Below are 27,000 nucleotides of genomic sequence, written 5' to 3'. Positions count from 1 at the left end.
ATCACACAATGCCTGCAGAAAGGATCACGTGTAATCCTATAACTAACAACCTGAGTACAAAAGAAATCAAGGCTAATTCAAAAAGTAATTATGTCTTATAGCCTACACCAGTTGCAATATACCCTGTGTACAAAGCTTTTTCTCTCTTCCTCACTTCTTTTCTTCCCTATCCCGACAGTGATGTGTTAGCACTAATTTTAACAAGAAATAAAAATAGAAAAAGTTAGAGATCTTTCATAAACAGATAGATATTTTGATTTACATTTTACCCATCAATGACTGAATCGCTTTTCCCTAACCCCTTCTCCTTCCACCCCCTCCCCTGTATAAATGGGACACAAGTAACAGACAGGACTGGTTCTTTTAAATGAAAACTCAAGAAGTCGGATTTGCTGTGGAGATCTCCTTAAATGGAACCTATGAATGACCATTAGATGTCCAGATGAAGCTACGCGTCATCTTTGGCCATTGCTTGAGGTTCCCCAGTCAGGTGGCAAGCCATAAGAAGATACAGAGAGGAAAAGTTGCAGGAACTACCTGGTGTCCCAGGAAGATCTTATTGAGGCATATACAGGCACTGGAGGGAAGGAGCATACACCTTCGAAAACACTCCAGTGAGGGCACACTATGTTTGGACAGTGACCGATGATCTACCGACAATGTAATATGTTAAGTAAAGTACCACATATATTTGTGTCAGCTGTGGTCACTTATTCCCTTATATTCATGTGACGCCCCGAGTCGGAAGGTATGTGCAGATCTCCCTCGCAGCACAGGCTGTCATGTATGCCATATTGCTCTAGCAGGCACAACCTACCCAGCTATGAGATCAAAGTGGCACTGTTGGTAGCAGTGAATGAATTGTTACATCAATTAGAGTTGCATTTGGATACAACGTGGGTGGTCAGCCATACAGGAATCCTTGTGATATTGACCAAACTGACTGTTTAAATCAGCCAACACAAGTGAATTTCCTACAATGTTTAAATTATTCCTCTTCTACCACTCATGAATTGTACTGAGGCTATGATGACATTTTAGTAAGGAACTTTCAATGAACATGGTGGTTTACCGTCCATACACCTGTCCTCACAGGTTTACTGCTCTAGTACATCACAGTCCCGACACTGGTCTCCCCCTTCTCTCTCTCCCCCCTCTGCTATTCTATCCCACGGCTCCAGCTCCCGGGGACTAGCACACAGAGCATGCTCGGGTAGTGAACATACTTATTCAAACATTTGGCGCTTTGCCGTAGGCATTTTCTTTGTGTGCTCGTTACACCCAACGTCCGGACGAGGTTGTCATTCATGTTGAATTTTGTCTTGCCTGTTTTACAGGTTAGTAATTTAGTACTGAATATATCAGGTACATTCCCAGCCGGGTTATCTTAATTGTATCCACTGTGATCAATAAAATTGCACAAATATTTTTTACTCTGTATACCTTGCCATTTATTTGTCAACAGAGTAATTTATTTTTCCTGCACCTATGCAGGGTACTTTTTAGATGTATGCTTATTGAGCTAGGTTGACAGGCACCAACTGGTGTAGGCTAGAAGGGATAATTACTTTTTAAATTAGCCTTGATTTCTTTTGTATTCCTGTTTGATTGGTTGCCAGTGTCCATTCACCTGAAGGTGGCGTATAACCCATATGGTAATGATTATGGCTCTGTGTCCTGTGATGTACTCCAAGAAATGGATTTTACAGGTAAGCTGTAGTAAAAAAATCCATATTTTACTGCTAGAGACATTTTTTATTACTAGATATAAATAATAATATAGTTTCAAAAATATATACCATTAGTATGGGAACACTGTACAATCATGGAAATCCATTATTCAATATGGATCCACTAGAAAATTCTGTATGTGATTGCTACAAATCAATGTATACATCTGAAGCAAGCTAGATTGATTTGTTCTTGTCGTTTGATCTTGTCACTTTGCCTTAAATTTAAAAAGATTATTTCATTACCCCTCCCTCTCCTCTGATATCTTGCCTGTGCTCCCCCACTGCCCTATCTGCTCACTAGAGCCTTAAGCTGGCCACAGGCGGTGCAAATTTCTTTCCTGCTACCACGGGTGGCAGAAAAGAAATTTGCATGATTCCCCTATTAACACAGACATTGATGTCAAGGGAATCACCAATTGTCGGGGAAGACAGTGATTATCGCTAGCAGCTATAGCAACCGCTAGTGATAATCACAAGCGAATCCGGCAGGCTGGTTATACCCAAGTTGATCGATTAATCAATTGCGACATTCAGCCTGCCCATTAACAGTTCGAACTGTGTATGGCCGGTCTTATGCAAAAATGTTTCAGAGCTTACGTAAGGCTAATAATACTCTGAGTTGAGTGGGAGGTGAAGTCAGGCAGAGAGATCAAAACATGCAGATCCCATTCTCCATTCTCTGCGCTGTGCCTGTTAGACATGGCAGAGAAATGATCACTCCTAATTAGCAAAGAGGCTTGCACTATTTTTGATAATTAGGAGCAGCATTTGCTCCGTTTTCTTATATTTAGAAGAGTGATGCAAGCAAGGTTCTTTAATTCCCCCCAATGTTTCAGTATCAAATGTGTGCTCCAAGAAACAGTGCTGGCAATCAATGTCCACCACTCCACACTTCCCCAGTGTACACAATGCTCACCAGATAGATGTGGCCACTTTAATCAGTATGTTGGTCAATTTACTCTTGTTACAGGTCAAATATAATACAGGCTGTTCAATGACTGGAATATTTTTGTGCCTTCCAGTCCTGTGCATCATGTGGAAGGTACAGACCTCCCAGTCCTGTGGATCAGAGCAGAGTGCAGTCATAAGAAACAATACAGCCACTGAACAGCCTGTGGTATGTCTGGCCTGTAACAAGCCTAAATTGACCAACCTATTTATTTAAAGTGATATTAAACAATCAGTTTTTAGGCATTTTCAGAAGCTGATTTTTCGGCTACTGCAGCTTTAACTTATAATCCTTGCCTAGGTTCCAGTTTAAGCTAGTGCCATGACTGATGCCCCAGGTTTCCTGTTTCAGGGTGGCTTTCTTTCATTCTAAGAAGCCACCCCTGCATGCAAGGACTAACGTTGAGTCTCCAGACTCTGTGTGCATCAATAGAAACACACAGCCTTGTAGCTTAGGATGGCAAGACATTACTCTGCCCCTTTTTCCTCCTCCCCCTCTCTTCTCTAAGTTAACAGACTGGCTTGAGACTGCACTTTCCACTGTAACTTTCCAATGCAGACCAGAGGTTCAGTGAAGCATTAGTGAAAGTGCAAGACCCAGCAGCATTAAAAGTTGTAAACTGCAGGTGCTTGGGTAAGAACATTGAGAAATTATTTTCTGGGGATTATTTACTTCATTGTGTTTGGAGTGTTGAGCTAAAAACACTGAGGGTTTAATACCACTTTAAGTGGTCACATCTATTTAGTGATCTTTGTCTCTATTGGGAGAGGTGTATCTAAACATGGTGAGTCAAGAGGCACTCCACTACAAGTGTATTTTAAGTAAAAGAAAATAACTTATCACTTTTCTTTAAGAAACATTTTGAAATTATGCATGCAACCTGTAGCAGCCTCTTTAAACTATCTTATGGTTTGTTGGGCAATATTGTTTACAAATACAATTTCATTTTAAGTCTAGGTTGTGCAATAACTGATTTCAACAAAAAAAAAGTTATGTGCCAGTTATGTGTCTCCTCTAAAATTGTTCTTTATGAAAAAAAATGCTCTTTTGATGGATTGCTGTGACTTACCACTCGTTGAACATTTGAACCATTTGACAATTCGCTAAAATTGGATTGAGGCAATGTTAGAACCAACACATTTCTCATATATTCCCGGGAGCTACTATCTTCATAGTACACAGGGCTGTAGAAAGAAAGAAAGAAAGAAAGAAAGAAAGAAAGAAAGAAAGAAAGAAAGAAAGAAAGAAAGAAAGAGAGAAAAAAACATGACAAAACAAAAACACTTGTTAGTACTTGACTCAATAAAACCCAAGCTTTCTGACCATACACTGAGTTCTTTTAAAGTAATTTCTGATATGAATTTCATATTTTAAATGCAAGCTCTAACTTGTTTTGCTATTGTATTAGGGAGTTCCCTAGACCCTTCTCTATATATGGTGTTTTGCAGTTTCACAAAGAACTCTTTCAGAATGCTTTGCTCAGGAGTGCTTTGTGTTACGCTATCTGCCAGACTGACTAGCTTCAGAGTGCTACGACAGGGATATGGCTTGCAGGCTGGCCAATTCCTTGTCATCAGCGGGTTGAATAAAGCCAAGGCTTAAAGTATACGTCAAGCCAAAAAAGGTTTCTCTAGTTTTGGCTAGAGAGGGGATGGATTAGAACTCATTAGGGTTTTTTCTGCTATCTGGTGCTTTGTTGCAGAAATTTATTCTCACTTCCTCTCCTAAGACATTAGTTTTATCTGCAACAATCTGACAAGAGGAAATTTGCCTTCACCTATTAAAGAAACGCATTTCTATTTATATTGGTACTGCTGTTGGTCAGTTCCTATCTGATAGAACTATTAAAAGAAGCTTTAAGAGTCTGCAATTTTTATGTATGCCACCTTCTCATCCCTCCAACTCAAGTTCTAATAAAGCATAGAAAAACAACCTAAAGCCTCGTACACACGTGTCGAAAATCGGCAGATAATTTTCGTCCGACGACCGATATGCCGATTTTTGGCTTGTTAGTATGATGCTTCCAACAACTGACTCTGACTTTTCGGCCGGAAAAAATCTGGTGTGCAGGCTATACAATTTTTGTCCGCCGTCAAAACGCGGCCGATTTTCGTGCAGTCAGTATAGATTTAGACAGGGAAAAATCTAATGAGCAAGACTGGGCATGCTCAGAGAAGAAAGGACACAAAGAAAGCAAACCAACACATGACATCACTTCTGAAGTAGAATTTTGTCGGGCGAAAAAATTTGTGTGCAGTCTAGGCACATTCCAAACAACAAAACACCACTCTGGACAAAAGACGGACGATCGGTCGGCCGATAATCGTTGCGTGTGTACTAGGCTTAAGACTAGACCTGCAAGAAAGGAAGTAGGTTACCTGCTGGGGAAAGGGTGTTCTCGAAAGGGTGTGTCACTTGCAAAGCCCTTCTTAGTGGGGGTACTGTAGCAGTGAGAATTCATGAACGTTCACTAGTTCTCATCCAAGCAGAAGCACAGATACATTGGTTTACCCAGATGCTACAGAAGTATATTGGATGTAAACTGCCAAGAGAGGGTTATCTCACATGACCCCCCAAAACAGAGTTACATTGTACTATATACAGTGTGTGTGTGTGTGTGTGATAAATACTTACAAAAGTGAGTACACCCCTTACATTTTTGTAAATATTTTATTATATCTTTTCATGTGACAACACTGAAGAAATGACACTATGCTACAATGTAAAGTAGTGAGTGTATAGCTTTTATAAGGCCTCTTTCACACAGGCGGACCGTTCAGATCTGCCTGTCAGTTTTTTAGCGGATCTGAACGGACACCCCATGAATCTCTATGGGGCATCGGATGTCAGCAGAGACATGTCCACTGACATCCGATCCGTCAAATCTGGATGGATAGAAACCCTATTTTCCATCCGTCTAGCGGATCAAATTGGATAGGATCGGATGAGAACGTTCCCATCCGATTCCCCCATAGAGAACAGAGGGACCTGACGGCTGTGTCTCCGCACACAGCGTAGAGACACAGCTGCTATCTGCCTGCTCAGCGGGGGATCAGCGGATCGATCCCCCTCTGAGATAAACGGAGTCTGCCTGATGGACCAGATTGTGTGAAAGGGGCCTAACAGTGTAAATTTGCTGTCCCCTCAAAAAACTCAACACACAGCCATTAATGTCTAAACTGCTGGCAACAAAAGTAAGTACACCCCTAAGTAAAAATGTCTAAAATTGGGCCCAAAGTGTTAATATTTTCTGTGGCCATCATTATTTTCCAGCACTGCCTTAACCCTCTTGGGCATGGAGTTCACCAGAGCTTCACAGATTTCCACTGGAGTCCTCTTCCACTCGTCCATGACGACATCACGGAGCTGGTGGATGTTAGAGACCTTGCGCTCCTCCACCTTCTGTTTTGAGGATGCCCCACAGATGCTCAATAGGGTTTAGGTCTGGAGACATGATTGGCCAGTCCATCACCTTTACCCTCAGCTCTTTTAGCAAGGCGGTGGTCCTCTTGGAGATATGTTTTGGGTTGTTATCATGTTTGAATACTGCCCTGCGGCCCAGTCTCCAAATGTAGGGGATCATGCTCTGCTATAGTATGTGATAGTACATGTTGGCATTCATGGTTCCCTCAATGAACTGACCCTCTCCAGTGCAGGCAGCACTCATGCAGCCCCAGACCATGACGCTCCTACCACCATGCTTGACTGTACGAAAGACACACTTGTCTTTTAACGCCTCACCTGGTTGCCCCCACAAATGCTTGACACCATCTAAACCAAATAGGTTTATCTTGGTCTCATCAGACCACAGGACATGGTTCCAGTAATGCATTTCCTTAGTCTGCTTGTCTTCAGCAAACTGTTTGTGGGCTTTCTTGTGCATAATCTTTAAAAGATTATTCCTTCCTTCCTTCCTGAGACGACAGTAATGCAGACCAATGTGATGCAGTGTGCGGCGAATGGTCTGAGCACTGACTGGCTGGCCCCCCCACCTCTTCAAACTCTACAGCAATGCTGGCAGCACTCATGCGTCTATTCCCCAGAGACAATCTCTGGATATGATGCTGAGCACGTGCACTCAACCTCTTTGGTCTACCATGCCAAGGCCTGTTCTGAGTGGAACCTGTCCTGTTAAACTTTTGTATGGTCTTGGCCACCGTGCTGCAGCTTGGTTTCAGGGTCTTGGCAATCTTCTTATAGCCTAGGCCATCTTTATGTAGAGCAACAGTTCTTTTTTTCAGATCCTCAGAGAGTTCTTTGCCATGAGGTGCAATGTTGAACTTTCAGTGACCAGTATGAGAGAGTGAGAGCGATAACACCAAATTTAATGCACCTATTCCCCCTTCACACCTGACACCTTGTAACACCAACGAGTCACATAACACCAGGGAGGGAAAATGGCTAATTGAGCAACTTTTGGACATTTTCACTTAGGGGTGTACTCACTTTTGTTGTCAGCGGTTTAGACATGAATGGCTGTGTGTTGAGTTATTTTGAGGGGATAGCAAATATACATTGTTATACATGCTGTACACTCACTAATTTACATTGTAGTAATTTCTTCAGTGTTGTCACATGAAAAGACATAATAAAATATTTACAAAAATGTGAGGGGTGTATATATATATGATAGGGCCGTCTTTAATGTGGGGCAAAAGGAACAGCTGCCCAGAGCCCTGTCATTGTTTGGGGGGCCCAAAGCAGCTGCCCTTGGAGACCGCAATGTCCTTAAATAGGTCTCTCGATGTAGCGGTCACAAATGCAGCTGCCTGTCCTCATCTGTTTGCTCTCCCGGCCGGTTAACACAAGACAGGGGACACTGACAGAGAAGCACAGTTGCAGGCTGTATGTGTAAGAGTCTAATTAACAACCGGTGCACAAACCGCTTATGCTGACTAGGAAGGCTCCAAATAACTGTGGGTTCTCACCACCGCCAAACTTGAAAAAACCGAAAATTGCCGCACTCTAACAGATACTGTATAATGATGCTTCTTTATTAAACCAACGGACAGTCAATACAGGATACAAAAAGGTAGACACGTTTCACACGTAAAGTCGGTGGTGAACAAGCATGACTTTACGTGTGAAAAGCGTCTACCTTTTTGTATCCTGTATTGACTGTCCATTGGTTTAATAAAGAAGCATCATTATATCTGTTGGAGTGTGGCCATTTTCGTTTGTGTGTAACAGCCTGCTCATCCTGACAGGGAGTGAGGCAGAGCGGCTCTCTGTGCTCCCCCACCCCCATCCTGAAATCCAGATTTCTTTAGCACAGCACAGAACAGAGTGAAGTGTTCTGGCTGTATGCTACAATGGGTGTTTGTTGGAAAAAGAGCAGGCACACACATAACAGAATGGTTCATCATCGCTGTGAGACTGGGAACTGTGGAAAGGAGGGGGGTAAATTTGTGAAAAGAGGTGAGAACTGTAAAGGGGGTGGGGATAGAGAGGTGACTGTGGACAGGGAGGGGTACAGAGGTGGCTGTGGACGGGGGGGGGTACAGAGGTGGCTGTGGATGTTGGAGGGGGGGTGGTACAGAGGTGGTTGTGGACAGGGGGGTACAGAGGTGGCTGTGGACAGGGGGGGGGGTACAGAGATGGTTGTGGCCTGGGGGGGTGCAGAGGTGGCTGTGGACAGGGGGTGTACAGAGGTGGCTGTGGACAGGCGGGGTACAGAGGTGGCTGTGGGCAGGGCAGGATACAAAGGTGGCTGTGGACAGGGGGGGGGTACAGAGGTGGCTGTGGATGGGGGGGTACAGAGGTGGCTGTGGACAGTGGGGGGGGGTACAGAGGTCACTGTGGACGGGGGGGTACAGAGGTGGCTGTGGACAGGGGAGGTACAGAGGTGGCTGTGGACAGTGGGGGGGGGGGGGTACAGAGGTCACTGTGGACAGGGGGGATACAGAGGTCACTGTGGACAGGGGCGGGTAAAAAGGTGGCTGTTGACAGGGTGGGGATACAGATGTGGCAGTGGATGGAGGATACAGAGGTGGCTGTGGACAGAGGGGGGTACAGAGGTAGCTGTGGACAGGAGGGGGAACATAGGTGGTTGTGGAAAGTGAGGGGAGGGGGAAAGGTGGCTGTGGACAAGGGGGGTACATAGATGGCTGTGGACAGGTGGGGGGATACCGAGGTGGCTGTGGACAGAGGGGGTACAGAGGTGGCTGTGGACAGGGGGGGTACAGAGGTGGCTGTGGACAGGGGGGGTACAGAGGTGGCTGTGGACAGGGGGGTACAGAGATGAGTGTGGACAGGTGAGGGGGATACAGAGGTGGCTGTGGACAGGCGGGGTACAGAGGTGGCTGTGGACAGGGGGGGTACAGAGGTGGCTGAGGACAGGGGGGGGACAGAGGTGGTTGTGGACAGGGGGGGTACAGAGGTGGCTGTGGACAGGGGGGTACAGAGGTGGCTGTGGACAGGGGGGGTACAGAGGTGGCTATGGACAGGGGGATAAAAAGATGGCTGTGGACTGGGGGTACAGAGGTAGCTGTGGACAGGGCGGGTACAGAGGTGGAGGTAGACGGGAGGTACAGAGGTGGCTGTGGACAGGGGGGTACAGAGGTGGCTGTGGACGGGGGGTAAAAAGATGGCTGTGAACTGGGGGTACAGAGGTAGCTGTGGACAGGGAGGGATACAGAGGTGGAGGTAGATGGGGGTACAGAGGTGGCTGTGGACATGGGGGGGGGGATACAGAGGTGGCTGTGGACAGAGGATACAGAAGTGGCTGTGGACAGGGGGGGATACGAAGGTGGCTGTGAACAGGGGGGGTACCGAGGTGGCTGTGGACAGGGGGGATACAGAGGTGGCTGTGGACAGGGGGAGCACAGAGTTAGCTGTGGACAGAGGATACAGAGGTGGCTGTGGACAGGGGGGTACAGAGGTGGCTGTGGGCAGAGGATACAGAGGTGGCAGTGGACAGGGGGTAAAAAGATGGCTGTGGAATGGGGGTACAGAGGTAGCTGTAGACAGGGGGGGTACAGAGGTGGCTGTGGACATGGGGCGGGGGATACAGAGGTGGCTGTTGACAGAGGATACAGAAGTGGCTGTGGACAGGGGGGGATACCAAGGTGGCTGTGAACAGGGGGGGTACCGAGGTGGCTGTGGACAGGGGGGGTACAGAGGTGGCTGTGGACAGGAGGGGTACAGAGGTGGCTTTGGACAGGCGGGGTACAGAGGTGGCTGTGGGCAGGGCAGGATACAAAGGTGGCTGTGGACAAGGGGGGGTACAGAGGTGGCTGTGGATGGGGGGGGTACAGAGGTGGCTGTGGACAGTGGGGGGGTACAGAGGTCACTGTGGACGGGGGGGTACAGAGGTGGCTGTGGACAGGGGGGGTACAGAGGTGGCTGTGGACAGTGGGGGGGGTACAGAGGTCACTGTGGACAGGGGGGATACAGAGGTCACTGTGGACAGGGGGGGTAAAAAGGTGGCTGTGGACAGGGTGGGGATACAGATGTGGCGGTGGATGGAGGATACAGAGGTGGCTGTGGACAGAGGGGGGTACAGAGGTAGCTGTGGACAGGAGGGGGAACATAGGTGGTTGTGGAAAGTGAGGGGAGGGGGAAAGGTGGCTGTGGACAAGGGGGGTACAGAGATGGCTGTGGACAGGTGGGGGGATACCGAGGTGGCTGTGGACAGAGGGGGTACAGAGGTGGCTGTGGACAGGGGGGGTACAGAGGTGGCTGTGGACAGGGGGGTACAGAGGTGGCTGTGGACAGGGGGGTACAGAGATGAGTGTGGACAGGTGAGGGGGATACAGAGGTGGCTGTGGACAGGCGGGGTACAGAGGTGGCTGTGGACAGGGGGGGTACAGAGGTGGCTGTGGACAGGGGGGGTACAGAGGTGGTTGTGGACAGGGGGGGTACAGAGGTGGCTGTGGACAGGGGGGTACAGAGGTGGCTGTGGACAGGGGGGTACAGAGGTGGCTATGGACAGGGGGATAAAAAGATGGCTGTGGACTGGGGGTACAGAGGTAGCTGTGGACAGGGGGGGTACAGAGGTGGAGGTAGACGGGAGGTACAGAGGTGGCTGTGGACAGGGGGGGTTCAGAGGTGGCTGTGGACGGGGGGTAAAAAGATGGCTGTGAACTGGGGGTACAGAGGTAGCTGTGGACAGGGAGGGATACAGAGGTGGAGGTAGATGGGGGTACAGAGGTGGCTGTGGACATGGGGGGGGGGATACAGAGGTGGCTGTGGACAGAGGATACAGAAGTGGCTGTGGACAGGGGGGGATACGAAGGTGGCTGTGAACAGAGGGGGTACCGAGGTGGCTGTGGACAGGGCGGATACAGAGGTGGCTGTGGACAGGGGGAGCACAGAGTTAGCTGTGGACAGAGGATACAGAGGTGGCTGTGGACAGGGGGGTACAGAGGTGGCTGTGGGCAGAGGATACAGAGGTGGCAGTGGACAGGGGGTAAAAAGATGGCTGTGGAATGGGGGTACAGAGGTAGCTGTAGACAGGGGGGGTACAGAGGTGGCTGTGGACATGGGGCGGGGGATACAGAGGTGGCTGTTGACAGAGGATACAGAAGTGGCTGTGGACAGGGGGGGATACCAAGGTGGCTGTGAACAAGGGGGGTACCGAGGTGGCTGTGGACAGGGGGGGTACAGAGGTGGCTGTGGACAGGAGGGGTACAGAGGTGGCTTTGGACAGGGGGAGTACAGAGTTGGCTGTGGACAGAGGATACAGAGGTGGCTGTGGACAGGGGGGTACAGAGGTGGCTGTGGATGGAGGATACAGAGGTTGCTGTGGACAGGTGACTTTGGACAGGAGGGTACAGCGGTGGCTGTGGACAGAGGGGGTACAGAGGTGGCTGTGGACAGAGGGGTTACAGACGTGGCTGTGGCTGTGGCTGTGGCTGTGGGGGGGGGGGGGTACAGAGGTGACTGTGGACAGGGGGGGTACAGAGGTGGCTGGGACAGGGAGGATATAGAGGTGGCTGTGAACAGGAGGAGGATACCAAGGTGGCTGTGGTTAGGGGGAGTACAGAGGTGGCTGTGGACAGGGGGGATACAGAGGTGGCTGTGGATAGGGAGGCTACAGAGATGGCCGTGGACAAGGGGGGGGGATACAGAGGTGGCTGTGGACAGAGAATACAGAGGTGGCTGTGGAGGGAGGATACAGAGGTGGCTGTGGATGGGGGGTGGGGCTACAGAGGTGGCTGTGGACAGGGGGGTATGGAGGTGGCTATGGACAGGGGGTGTACAGAGGTGGCTGTGGACAGGGGGGTACAGATGTGGCTGTGGATTGGGGGGTAAAAAGATGGCTGTGAACTGGGGGTACAGAGGTAGCTGTGGACAGGGAGAGATACAGAGGTGGAGGTAGACAGGGGTACAGAGGTGGCCGTGGACATGGGGGGGATACAGAGGTGGCTGGGCTGTGGACGGGGGGCGTACAGAGGTGGCTGTGGACAGGGGGAGTACAGAGTTGGCTGTGGACAGAGGATACAGAGGTGGCTGTGGACAGGGGGGTACAGAGGTGGCTGTGGACAGGTGGGGGGATGCTGAGGTGGCTTTGGACAGGGGGGTACAGCGGTGGCTGTGGACAGCGGGGGTACAGAGGTGGTTGTGGACAGAGGGGTTACAGAGGTGGCTGTGGCTGGGGGGGGGTACCAGAGGTGGCTGTGGACAGGGGAGGTACAGAGGTGGCTGTGGACAGGGAGGATATAGAGGTGGCTGTGGACAGAGGGGATACAGAGGTGGCTGTGGACAGGGAGGCTACAGAGATGGCCGTGGACAGGGGGGGTTACAGAGGTGGCTGTGGACAGAGAATACAGAGGTGGCTGTGGAGGGAGGATACAGAGGTGGCTGTGAATGGGGGGGGGGGGGCTACAGAGATGGCTGTGGACAGGGGGTACTGAGGTGGCTGTGGAAAGGTGGGTACAGAGTGTTTGTTTTTTGGGATTTTGGGCTAGAAAGCTAAATTGCATGGGGAGGGGGGCCTAAGAAAATGCTTGCCCAGGGTCCAAGCAATAATTGAGAAGGCCCTGTATGAATAGATAGATAGATAGATAGATAGATAGATAGATAGATAGATAGATAGATAGATAGATAGATAGATAGATAGATAGATAGATAGATAGATAGATAGATAGATAGATAGATAGATAGATAGATAGATAGATAGATAGATAGATAGATAGATAGATAGATATAGTTCAACCACTACAGGGAGCTCTTAGTCCCTCAGAAAGCAGGGTCTGGATATACAATGGGTATTTTTTTTTTTCTTTTTTAATATTTACATTTTCAGTAATCAGTGAGGGAAAAAAAACAACAGAGAGCTGCATAGAATGTGGGCACCTAGCTCTTAGAATACTCTGTAAACATTAAAAGGGTCTAGAACACCAATCTATACTGTATATGAAATAATAAAAGAAAAACACTTTTCAATTCTTTTTAACCTAACTATTCTATTATCCAAATATAAATAAATTTGTCTTTGCATGATAACAAAAAAAAAAAGTCTAGTTCTTTCATCTTAGTAAATAATAATAACTTTCTCTTACATACAGTTCACAGTAAATAAGTACTTACTTAAAAATGTCAATGAGAATAATAACCATTTCTGCAGGAAACACTACTTTGTTTGACAGGTTTTCAACATCTGAAGGTGAGCCACACATAAGGAGCACTAGAAAATAGAGTATCAATGTTTATGTACAAATACCCTTGATTTTAAGAAGATATAAAACTTCTCTAAAATTAATGAATGCTTAAAAACCTTTTCATTTATGAGTTTTATAGAAAAAAAAGTAATGTATAGAACAGGATAAGTTAACTTGCCTTGCTATGCAAAATTTCAGATCAGTAATTTTGACACGGTGCTAGATTAACCACTTAAGACCCGGAAGATTTTACCCCCTTCCTGACCAGGGCCTATTTTGCGATTCGGCACTGCGTGACTTTAACGGATAATTGTACCGTCGTGCGACGCTGTACCTATAGAATTTGACGTCCTTTTTTTCCCACAAACAGAGCTTTCTTTTGGTGGTATTTGATCACCTGTGCGATTTTTTGATCATGCGCTATAAACAAAAAAAGAGCGTCAATTTTGCAAAAATAACAATATTTTTTAAATTTTTTTTATATGAAATTCCCCAAAAAAATTTAAAAATCAAAATTTTTTAACATTTTAGGCCAATTTGTTTTCTGCTACATATGTTTGGTAAAAAAAAATCGCAAAAAGCGTATTTTGATTGGTTTGCGCAAAAGTTATTGCGTTTACTAACTAAGGGAAAGATTTTTGTCATTTTTGTTGTTTTTTTTTAACGCGTAATGGCGGCGATCTGCGATTTTGTTTTGCAGGACTGCGACATTGCGGTGGACAGATTGGACCCTTGACTGACATTTTTGACACTTTTGGGGTTACCAGTGACATTACTACAGTAATCAGTGCTATACATATGCACTGTTACTGTAAAATGACACTGGCAGTGAAGGGGGTTAACTTTTTAACCCCTTCACTGCCAGAGAGGGAGGGGATAAGTGTGTCCCTAGGGGCGTGCTTCTAACTGTGATTGGCTGTGGCTTGAGGTGTAAGAACAGTGATCAACAGTCCTACATAGCAGAACCGTATGATCACTATTCTTACACAGGGGAGAATGACAGGCAGCTTGTTTACATTAGCCGTCTGCCTTTCTCCCGGTGTAACAGACGATCGCGAGTGCCCGGCGGACATCAGGTCCGCTGGGCACACGCGCGCGGGGGTCCGTGACCAAGCGGGAGCGCGCATCCGGCGGCGCGCGCTCGCTCCCCAGAGCCTCACAGGCTAGTGATGTACCGATATGTCACTTTGCCTGTGAGGGACTGACGCCGCAGTATATGTACTTGCGGCGGTCGGCAAGTGGTTAATGATAACCTAATGGTAACCTAACATAACATAAATATGTTTCCATTGCTACCGTAATTTGTTTTTGAAGGCTTTAGCCTCAGGTTTGTCTTCCTCTGCTTCCTTTAACTGCTTGGTAATGGACCTAGCACAGGTCTGATTTCAGTGGTTGCATGCTCGTTTTAGGGAAAATGATTTGCTAAGCAGTCAAGCAAGGATGAGAATACTAGCCCTAGGAGGAAGTAGGCAGAGTCCTCAAGCGCAGACATGTCTGGCTGATGCTCCACTCCTAGGGGACAGAAAACCACATACAGCAGCGGCTGCCTGCCGAATATTCGCTCAATTCTTACAGCATTAGTACAGGAAACTGTGCTGTACATAAAGGTATGGTTTTCAGCGGGTCTCGGACTAAATTTAAGTCTAAGGGTCCATGTACACGGGATGCTGGAAATGGCCGTTTAGGAGCAGTTGGGCGTTTTTTTCAGAAGCCCCTGAACGCAGCTCCATGTTATCTTATCTGTCCATGTACACATGTTCGTTTACAGTCATTTACAGGCAGTTGTGTTCTGGGACTTTTTTTAGAACGCAATTATTTGCGTTCGAACGTGTGTTTCCCGGCGTTTCAAACGCAGAAACGAGGCCGAACGTGACTAAACATGACTGAACGCGATGAACCTACGTTCAGCCATGTTCCACGTTTTTTTCTTCCATTCAAAATAAATGGTTCCCTATGGGAGACTGTTGATTTGAATGGAAGTCGCGCCGCAAATCCTCCGACGACGACGTCTCCGGTAATTATGCCGGTCTACGGTCTCTGCAGCTTATTATATAGCCATTAGGAGCGTGGCCCCGATGACGTCATCGGGAGACCCCACCCCCTCGTGTCACTGATGACGTCATCTGTGACACGAGGGGGCAGGGCCTATCAATGACGTCATCGGGGCCACGCCCCTAATGGCTATATAATAAGCTGCAGAGACCGGAGACTGGCATAATTACCGGAGACGTCGTCGGAGGAGGACCGGAGGAAGAAGAAGAGCTGACCGGAGAGGAGAAGAAAAGAAGAGAGGACAGCAGAAGACCCCGGAGACGAGAACACAAGAAGAGCGGACAGCAAAAGAGCAGAAGACCCCGGAGAGGAGAAGACCCCGGAGAGGAGAAGACAAGAAGAGCCGGATGAAGATTTTTAATAAACTTTCCAAAACGTCTCCTGTCGTTATTTCCATACACTGCCTTTTATGTGGTGAATGAGTAGGGGTACAGTGTACCCCATACCCATTCACATAGGGAGGGGGTCCGGGATCTGGGGGCCCCCTTGTTAAAGGGGGCTTTCAGATTCCGATGAGCCCCCTGCCCGCAGACCCCCACAACCACCGGCCAGGGTTGTGGGGATGAGGCCCTTGTCCTCATCAACATGGGGGCAAGGTGCTTTGAGGTGGGGGGTGCAGAGCTCCCCCTGCCCCAAAGCACCAACACCCCCCCATGTTGAGGGCATGTGGCCTGGTGTGGTCCAGGGGGGGTGGGGATGCTCGCTCGTCACCTCCCCTTTCCTGGCCTGCCGGGCTGCAAGCTCGGATAAGGGTATGGTATGGATTTTGGGGGGGACCCCACGCCGTTTTTTTCGGCGTGGGGCTACCCTCAAATTCCATACCGGACCCGAAGGGCCTGGTTTGGAACTTGGGGGGGACCCCCACGCAGTTTTTTTCCCATTTTTGGCGTGGAGTTCCCCCTCAAGATTCTCACAGTGTAGGTCACGCCGCAAGTCGGATCCGACTTGCGGTGCGACTTCCATTCAAATCAATAGGCTCCCATAGGGAACCATTGATTTTGAATGGAGGCAGAAAAACGCTGCTAAAAGCAACGTGGCCAAACGTGCAATAACGCAAATGGAAAAAGCTACTGAAAGCACGTTTAACAGCTGCTTTTTCCCGGCGTCAGAAATAGCTTTGCAGGACGTTTTTTCTAACGTCCCGTGTACATGGAGCCTAAAAGTGGCAAGGAAGTGCTGTCCAGAGCCTCAATTAAAATGGCGTCGGCTCCCTCTCCCTCAGCCGCCTCAGAATCACCTCACAGCGCTGACACAGCAGTGAAACTATTCCCTCCTCTCCTCACATATCAAACTGAAACAGTCCGCAGTACCTCAGTTTCACAGGGTGAAAAGGACATTGAGTCAATCTCTCCCAATATATTATCACATATTGAACGTATGTTTCAAAAGGCACTTAAACAGACTTCTGACCATATTACTAATAGCCTGACTAAAGAGATAAGGGAGCTGGGCACACGCATAGATAATCTTGAAACAAGGATATTGAGAATTTTACACAGGACCAAAATACAGAAATTGAGAATCTTAAAGAGGAAAACGTAGTACTTCAGTCTCGTCTAGAAGATTTTGAAAACAGGGTAAAACGCTCCAATTAGCGCATAAGAGGCATTCCTGAATCCATAACTGACTTACAAGCAACAATGTTAGCCTTGTTTCAGGAATTACAACCTGCTATTCCATTCGAACGCTTGGAAATGGACAGAGTCCATTGAGCCTTATCTCCTAAAAAATCAGAAGGTCCACCCAGAGACATCATCATTAAATTCCATTATTACCGTACAAAGGAACAGCTCTTATCAGCTGCTAGAGAAAAAGGATCCTTAAATTTTCAGGGTCACGAATACCAAGTCTTTGCGGATCTGTCTCCTATCACCATAAATAAAAGAAGAGCTCTTAAACCATTATTACAACAATTGCAGCAAAAACATATCCCCTACCAGTGAGGTTTCCCTTTTTCGGTGCGCTTTACTTTTCAAGGTACTAAATACAAATGTCATTCATCTGAAGATTTTCAAAACACCCTTCAAGAAGTTCACCTAACTGAACACCAGAACTTGCAAGGCTCAGAAAATGCTCGACGCAGATCTGCCTCTGGCTCACCACGCACTTTCTCAAAATCCTCTGGGAAACAAAATCGTCGTGATTCACATAAACGTGGTCGCTTCATTTCTCCTTCTCCATCTGCTAAAGATTCCATGGACTGATGGACCAGATAATTCTTTTATCTCCTCTGGCTTATGCCAATGTGTTCCATGTTGGTCATCCAATTTTTCCTAGAAAAGACTTCAGTGTCTTTCTTTATCTTGCCAGTATAATATTTCATGGATCTAATCCCTTTTTGCCATATGCTTCTAATTTGTTTTTTGAGCTAAATGCTCAAGCTCATACATGTTATAGCAAACTACACTGTGGCACAGAATTCCATTTAGTTCTACTTATTGTAGATTAATCCCTGTTGCTTGGTTCAAATCAATCTTCCTTTTTTTTTTTTTTTTTGAATATGGTTATTATTCAGTTTCACTGTGCTACATCCTTTCCTATCTATAATATGTGCTAGAAGACATGGATAACTTCCTTTAGAGCTCTATAAAGTTCTTTGTAGTTGATACTTATTCCTTTGAAATGAATTCTTAGATTTGCAGTATCTTGCACAGCTACTACTGGCAGGAGTACTGTGATTTCTGCTCGTTATTATAGCATAAGTCGTCTATACTACTGTATATTTTTTAGTGATTATTAACTTGTGGTTTTCTGTACCTTCCTAGGTTGTTCCGTGCGTCCTCACTTTGTTACCCTCGGTGGCTTCTCCCTTTCAGAGACTACTGACGGTAGCTATTTAGCCTTTGTTGGGGGATTTCCATCTCCCATCAATGGCATACGTTACTATTGGTTGTGCCTTAACTATTTGTTTTATATACAGTGCCTTGCGAAAGTATTCGGCCCCCTTGAACTTTTCGACCTTTTGCCACATTTCAGGCTTCAAACATAGAGATATAAAACTGTAATTTTTTTGTGAAGAATCAACAAGTGGGACACAATCATGAAGTGGAATGAAATTTATTGGATATTTCAAACTTTTTTAACAAATAAAAAAACTGAAAAATTGGGCGTGCAAAATTATTCAGCCCCCTTAAGTTAATACTTTGTAGCGCCACCTTTTGCTGCGATTACAGCTGTAAGTCGCTTGGGGTATGTCTCTATCAGTTTTGCATATCGAGGGACTGAAATTTTTGCCCATTCCTCCTTGCAAAACAGCTCGAGCTTAGTGAGGTTGGATGGAGAGCGTTTGTGAACAGCAGTTTTCCGTGCTTTCCACAGATTCTCGATTGGATTCAGGTCTGGACTTTGACTTGGCCATTCTAACACCTGGATATATTTATTTGTGAACCATTCCATTGTAGATTTTGCTTTATGTTTTGGATCATTGTCTTGTTGGAAGACAAATCCCTGTCCCAGTCTCAGGTCTTTTGCAGACTCCATCAAGTTTTCTTCCAGAATGGTCCTGTATTTGGCTCCATCCATCTTCCCATCAATTTTAACCATCTTCCCTGTCCCTGCTGAAGAAAAGCAGGCCCAAACCATGATGCTGCCACCAAAACTTTTGACAGTGAGGATGGTGTGTTCAGGGTGATGAGCTTTGTTGCTTTTACGCCAAACATAACATTTTGCATTGTTGCCAAAAAGTTCGATTTTGGTTTCATCTGACCACAGCACCTTCTTCCACATGTTTGGTGTGTCTCCCAGGTGGCTTGTGGCAAACTTTAATTGACACTTTTTATGGATATCTTTAAGAAATGGCTTTCTTCTTGCCACTCTTCCATAAAGGCCAGATTTGTGCAGTAAACGACTGATTGTTGTCCTATGGACAGAGTCTCCCACCTCAGCTGTAGATCTCTGCAGTTCATCCAGAGTGATCATGGGCCTCTTGGCTGCATCTCTGATCAGTCTTCTCCTTGTATAAGCTGAAAGTTTAGAGGGACGGCCAGGTCTTCATAGATTTGCAGTGGTCTGATACTCCTTCCATTTCAATATTATCGCTTGCACAGTGCTCCTTGGGATGTTTAAAGCTTGGGAAACCTTTTTGTATCCAAATCCAGCTTCAAACTTCTCCACAACAGTATCTCGGACCTGTCTGGTGTGTTCCTTGTTCTTCATGATGCTCTCTGCGCTTTAAACGGACCTCTGAGACTATCACAGTGCAGGTGAATTTATACGGAGACTTGATTACACACAGGTGGATTCTATTTATCATCATTAGTCATTTAGGTCAACATTGGATCATTCAGAGACCCTCACTGAACTTCTGGAGAGAGTTTGCTGCACTGAAAGTAAAGGGGCTGAATAGTTTTGCACGCCCAATTTTTCAGTTTTTTATTTGTTAACAAAGTTTGAAATATCCAATAAATTTTGTTCCACTTCATGATTGTGTCCCACTTGTTGTTGATTCTTCACAAAAAATTACAGTTTTATATCTTTATGTTTGATGCCTGAAATGTGGCAAAAGGTTGCAAAGTTCAAGGGTGCCGAATACTTTCGCAAGGCACTGTATTACCTTTTATGCTAAGCACACAATATTCCCTTCTGTTTAGTTCTTCCCTTTTCTCTACACATTTCCTCCCCCTTCCCACATCGAGTATGAAACAATCGACAAATTCCACAATGGTATGGTATGCTAGACTTCGTTTATATACAGTCTTATGGCCCCCCTAAATATAATGTCCTTGAATGTTCAGGGACTAAATAACCCAAACAAACGTACTAAAGCTTTTCGCAACTTTGCATCATTAAAAGCACACATTTTGTGTCTTCAAGAGACGCACTTTACCTTACAATCCACTCCCAAATATTTTAGTCCTAAATATCCTAAAATGTTCACTGCCTCTGCCTCTACAAAACAACGAGGTGTGCTAGTGGCCTTTCATCAGTCTACTCCATTTACTCTTGTACATGAAATCAAGGACCCTGAGGGCAGGTATCTGATTCTCACGGGATACCTTATTGACTCCGCTTTCACTATAGTGTCATATTATGCTCCCAACAAAAATCCTATTCCATTTCTTTTGCATCTTTTTCAGGTTGTGGATTCTCATAGAATGGGTACAGTTATGATTTGTGGTGATTCAAATCAAGTTATTTTCCCATTTATGGATAAATCCCCTATATCTTCTTCGAGCAGCCCTAATAAACTCTCATTCTCACAACTGGTTGCAAAACATAATATGGTAGATTCTTGGAGAGAGGTGAATCCAAACAAGCGTAGATAAACATATTACTCGCACCCTCATAAAACTTTCTCCCGCATAGACCATATATTTCTCACTATAGGTCTCATACCTGAAACGATTGCATCTATGGTCATACCAATCACATGGTCTGACCATAATGCAGTATGCACAGTTATTACTTCAACTATTCCTAAAGCACATGACACTACGTGGTGCCTTAATGACTCTTTATTAAAAAATACATCTCATTGTCTGGATATTAAAAATGCTCTCTCTGAATATCTATTACATAATTCAACGCCAGATGTGTCTCCCTTTACTTTATGGGAGGCACACAAACCAGTTATTCGTGGTATTTGTTTGAGACAGGCTGCACTCTTTAGACATGAACGTAAAACACTTAGCCAGAAATTAGAAATAAACTTTAATACATGCTACACAGTATATCAAAATAATCCTACTTCTTCCAATAAAACCAATCTTGATAAAGCTAGGCTTGAATTTGATCTGTTTCTTACAGAGTCTGCAGATAAGACACATCGGAGATCACGTCACAATTTTTACATTAAAGCAAATAAACCAGATTCACCCATGGCCCGCATGCTCATGTCACTCCATAAACCATTTAAACCCATACGTCTTAAAATCTCTAGATATACATTTTCCAGCAACCCCATAAAAATTCTTAAGAAATTTAAAACACACCTAGCTACTCTATATTCATCTGAAAACAATTTGAATTTTTCTGCGGCAAATGAATTTTTTGCTCAGTTATCACTACCGACTCTTTCTCAGTCTCAGATGGAATTTATGGGAAAATCAATAACACAAGATGAAGTGTCCCAAGTTATAAAATCACTAAAATTAAATAAAAGACCAGGCCCTGATGGTTTTTCGGCATTATACTACCGTTTTTTTTCCGATTCCCTTTCGCCTATCCTAGCTAATGCTTTCAATACACTTCTTAATGGCCAATCCTTTAAACAGGAAACTTTAACAGCAATCATCTGTATGCTCCCGAAGCCTCAAACTGATGACACGATTTGGTCGAACTATCGACCCATTTCCTTATTAAATTTAGATATTAAAATGTTAGCCAAAATTATAGCTTCCAGACTAAATAACTTCATAGGACAACTCATTCATAGGGATCAAGTAGGTTTCATACCTATACGCCAAGCTACTGACAACATGTGACGTGCAACTCTGTTATCTCATATAGCTAAAACACGTTGCATCCCCTCGTGCTTCCTATCACTAGACATTAAAAAAGCCTTTGATACCATATCCTGGCCATATATGCAATATACTCTTAGTAAATGGGGTTTTGGCCCAAATTTTTTAAAATGGATCTCTGCGCTTTATAACAAACCTAAAGCATATATTAAATATGCAGCCTATAAATTAGATTTGTTTAACATAGAGAGAGGGGGTGCCCTCTCTCCCCTCTCTTATTTGCCCTTCTCATAGAACCTCTAGCACACAGTATTAGAAGTAATCCCTCAATTTCTGGTATAGAACTAGGTGGTCACCATCATAAGTTGTGTTTATTTGGAGATGACATTCTTCTTTTTTTATCATCTCCCCATATATCAGCCCCTAATCTCATTGCTACCCTTAATAAATTTTCTGCTATTTCAGGACTAAATATACATTTTCGAAACTCCACGGCCCTTAATATCTCATTGAGTGAATCTGAGTTAAATTTAGCACAGAATGCGTTACCATTTTCATGGTCTTTGAAGCACATTCCATATTTGGGTATAAAATTTACTCCCAACCATTCTGATCTTTATGCAGCCAACTTTACTCCATTATTGAAAAAAGTTACTGAACTACTGACGAAATGGGCATCACTTCCTTTGTCGTGGTTTGGGAAGTTAAATGCAATCAAAATGGTTATTCTACCCAAATTTTTATATTTATTTAGGGTCCTGCCAATTCATATACCTGCACATTTTCTTCGAATCTTACAACGTAAAATAATTAAATTCACCTGGGGTTCAATCAAACCTAGATTGCCCGAATCCACATTGATTCTCCCCAAAATAAGAGGTGGACTGGGTCTCCCCAATTTTGCCACATATTACAAAGCTGCGCAATTGGCTCAATTAACTAAGTATCATGCCACTACTAAAATTCCCTTATGGGTTACGATAGAATCTATCGAATGTGACCCCCATCTCAATTTCCAATCTCTTAAGGTTACAACCATCAGATCCAAAACTAATCCAATTACCAAGCATTCTCTCTCTTTATGCGATAGACTAAAGACTAATTATAATTTACAGTCTAGACACAATCCATTACAATCTTTTCTGAGAAATCCAGCCTTTTATCCGGCTTGGGAATTCCCGAAGATTATGTTAGCGCTGGGTGAGTGGGTTTATCACACTACATTTATACATACTCCCGTTCCACACTTTACATGGCTACAATGTAAGCAGCAGCCTTATATAGTGTGGGGCATGGACTTAGCCCCTGAGCCATGATTGGCTAAAGGCACCCTGCCTTTGGCCAATCATGGCTGTGATTGGCCAAAGCATACAATTCAGGTGCATGCTTTGGCCAATCATCAGCAATCAATGCACTGCAAAAACGCAGTGCATTATGGGGGCGCTCATTAGCGGGCGAACTTCCTGCTGAGCGCACCATTTGTTTGTGTGTTCTGCAAACACACGAACAGGTGATGTTTGAGTCGAACTTACGTTTGACCCAAACACAGAGCCCATCCCTATTCGTGAGCATTACTGAAAATAATGCATGATCCGCCCTGAATGGCCAGATTTGCTAGGTATGCCACTGGGTCCTGGATGCAGGAATAGATTTGAAGAGATGGTTAACAGAGTAAATAATATTAGTTGCTTACAACCTCGGGTCTACAGATGTAACTTGCTTTAGTGGTTTCACACCTACAGTGGGTACGGAAAGTATTCAGACCCCCTTACATTTTTCACTCTTTGTTATATTGCAGCCATTTGCTAAAATCATTTAAGTTCATTCTTCTTCCTCATGAATGTACACATAGCACCCCATACTGACAGAAAAACACAGAATTGTTGACATTGTTGCAGATTTATTAAAAAAGAAAAACTGAAATATCACATGGTCCTAAGTATTCAGACCCTTTGCTGTGACACTCATATATTTAACTCAGGTGCTTTCCATTTCTTCTGATCATCCTTGAGATGGTTCTACACCTTCATTTGAGTTCAGCTGTGTTTGATTATACTGATTGGACTTGATTAGGAAAGCCACACACCTGTCTATATAAGACCTTCCAGATCACAATGCATGTCAGAGCAAATGAGAATCATGAGGTCAAAGGAACTGCCTGAAGAGCTCAGAGACAGAATTGTGGCAAGGCACAGATCTGGCCAAGGTTACAAAAAGATTTCTGCTGCACTTAAGGTTCCTAAGAGCACAGTGGCCTCCATAATCCTCAAATGGAAGATGTTTAGGATGACCAGAACCCTTCCTAGAGCTGGCCGTCCGGCCAAACTGAGCTATCGGGGGAGAAGAGCCTTGGTGAGAGAGGTAAAGAAGAACCCAAAGATCACTGTGGCTGAGCTCCAGAGATGCAGTCAGGAGATGGGAGAAAGTTGTAGAAAGTCAACCATCACTGCAGCCCTCCACCAGTCGGGGCTTTATGGCAGAGTGGCCCGACGGAAGCCTCTCCTCAGTGTAAGACACATGAAAGCCCGCATGGAGTTTGCTAAAAAAAACACCTGAAGGACTCCAAGATGGTGAGAAATAAGATTCTCTGGTCTGATGAGACCGAAATAGAACTTTTTGGCCTTAATTCTAAGCGGTATGTGTGAAGAAAACCAGGCACTGCTCATCACCTGTCCAATACAGTCCCAACAGTGAAGCATGGTGGTGGCAGCATCATGCTGTGGGGGTGTTTTTCAGCTGCAGGGACAGGACGACTGGTTGCAATCGAGGGAAAGATGAATGCGGCCAAGTACAGGGATATCCTGGACAAAAACCTTCTCCAGAGTGCTCTGGACCTCAGACTGGGCCGAAGGTTTACCTTCCAACAAGACAATGACCCTAAGCACACAGCTAAAATAACGAAGGAGTGGCTTCACAACAACTCCGTGACTGTTCTTGAATGGCCCAGCCAGAGCCCTGACTTAAACCCAATTGAGCATCTCTGGAGAGACCTAAAAATGGCTGTCCACCAACGTTTACCATCCAACCTGACAGAACTGGAAAGGATCTGCAAGGAGGAATGGCAGAGGATCCCCAAATCCAGGTGTGAAAGACTTGTTGCATCTTTCCCAAAAAGACTCCTGGCTGTATTAGATCAAAAGGGGGCTTCTACTAAATACTGAGCAAAGGGTCTGAATACTTAGGACCATGTGATATTTCAGTTTTTCTTTTTTAATAAATCTGCAACAATGTCAACAATTCTGTGTTTTTCTGTCAGTATGGGGTGCTATGTGTACATTCATGAGGAAGAAGAATGAACTTAAATGATTTTAGCAAATGGCTGCAATATAACAAAGAGTGAAAAATTTAAGGGGGTCTGAATACTTTCCGTACCCACTGTATATGCCTGCATTGTAATACAATTTTGTACATGTACAGTATTTTGGAAAAGATCCAGTTATTTTTTTAATGGCCCCCAATGCACATGCACATAGTAAAGAGGCACCTGACCCTTTATCACATACTGTACATGTGACAGCACTAGAGCTGTTTTGCAGTGCACTAGGAAAAAAAGAATCCGATATGTCTCTGATGTCCGCACACTCATTAAGAATTGATAGAAAATGAATGGGCACATTGACATATCAAACCACAATTTTTCTTTTAGAACTAAGAAAAACACCAACAATGTATCAGCGATATACCATTGCTTTTCCGGTTTGGATTTTCAACAACCTTTTTCACATCAGTATCTTTCAATATTTGTCTGAAATTCAAGGCTCCTGTGAAATAGGAGACAGTAGGCTCCAATGCATTAATATACCTGTAAAAAAAAAAAAAAAAAAAAACCATTAGAAAATACCAAATCAGTGTCACAAATCATTCTTGTCAGAATGAAACGATATGCTTGTTGTTGGCATCTAGAGCCTTTTTTTCATCAAGAACCAGCATGCATAGTATTGTTGTGCAGTGGTTTACTATTAACAAAGTATTCTCTTCAGTAAAATACCCCTTAATCACTAAACCTTTTCATACCTAAGCGCCTAGATCGATTAATGCCATAAATGCACAAATCTTTACCAAGATTGTGGGGTAGGAAATGCAAAAAATATATATATATATATATTAGGAAAATCGTAGAAGTAAACTACAGGGTACCCCAACCTGTTCAACTTTGTTGAAATACTGGAGAGACCCTTTGAAATGTATCACATCCTGGAAGGTCATAAAGGCTACATCAAAAGAAGTTAGAAAAATGCTAGCACTCAATGTTATTGAAGAATTGCAGAGTGAATGGTCAGGCCTCATTGTTTTAAGACCAAAGCCCAACAACACCCTGCAGTTCTACAATGTCTTTAGAAAATGCTATGAAGTCGGATATCCCTGTGGCGACCAAATATGTTAAATTCTGCAGCCCATCATTTTTGAATACCTTATTGATATCCACTTTTGGTATGTCGGGTACCGTGATCCATTGGGGCTTGTCGCTTATGTTACGTGTCTTATCTTTATGATTGCTATGTAACTGCCCACCTGTGTCGTGGGATTGTTTGTTTTCTTACACTGTAGAGTGACTGTCTCTTATTACTTGAAAATCTTAATAAAAAACATTGAAACAAAAAGTGCAATGAAGTGTCTAAGTTTGACTGATATTTCAATGCCTGGGGGGGGGGGGGGAGAACTAATACAGAGGTTAGGACCAGCTCAATACATCACCACACCTCTTTTCCCTTTGACTGGAAATCCACTCACCAACTGTATTTAGGGGTTTAGGTTGCCTCTTACCATGACACCCCATAGCACATGTGTCAAACACAAGGCCCATAGGCCAAATCCAGCCCGCCAGGCCATTTTTCCTGTGGCCCTTGCATCTCTCCTGCAGCTGCAGCACCCCCTCATCTCTGCCCCACCTTGTCTCAGCATTTGACAGCAGAGAGGAGGACAGAAGTACTTCTACAGACCATGCGCCTCTCTGTGCACCCTCAGGACCCCCTTGTCTCTGCCTCCCCTGGTTTCAGCATTCAACAGACTCTGGCGGCTGATTCCAGCCCTACTCTGATCCTCCTCCAAGCCCTGCACTTTCTGCCTTCCAGCTCCACCCCGGCTTCTTAAGTGGCATGCACTGTGATGTAAGGGAGGGTGGGGAACTCTTGACTTCTGATGGTGAGGGGGACATCTGCTTATAATTATTATAAGACTGATACAATTCTATGAAGGGTCACATACCACTGGTATCATCCACAGGAAACTTTGTTGGAGAGGAGACTCCTTAGGCAGAATAC

The 27,000-nt window shown here is 45.0% G+C and overlaps 1 protein-coding gene across 1 annotated transcript in view; it reads right to left on the bottom strand.

The window, feature by feature from the left end:
* The window catches only part of GUCY2C (guanylate cyclase 2C), a gene marked incomplete at both ends in the record, with an annotated part of 728,187 nt that overhangs the window by 596,574 nt on the left and 104,613 nt on the right, over positions 1-27,000 (bottom strand). The window contains 3 exons of the mRNA XM_082266300.1: positions 3,755-3,866; positions 13,216-13,312; positions 25,423-25,541. Coding sequence (XP_082122426.1) covers positions 3,755-3,866; positions 13,216-13,312; positions 25,423-25,541 — 328 coding nt within the window. The remainder of the gene's footprint in view (positions 1-3,754; positions 3,867-13,215; positions 13,313-25,422; positions 25,542-27,000) is intronic.

The sequence above is a fragment of the Pelophylax lessonae genome (genome assembly GCF_965119305.1).
Source record: "Pelophylax lessonae genome assembly, chromosome: 8".
Classification (NCBI taxonomy): domain Eukaryota; kingdom Metazoa; phylum Chordata; class Amphibia; order Anura; family Ranidae; genus Pelophylax; species Pelophylax lessonae.
Note: the sequence above shows the minus strand (reverse complement) of the source record. Positions and strands in the feature narration are given on the sequence as shown.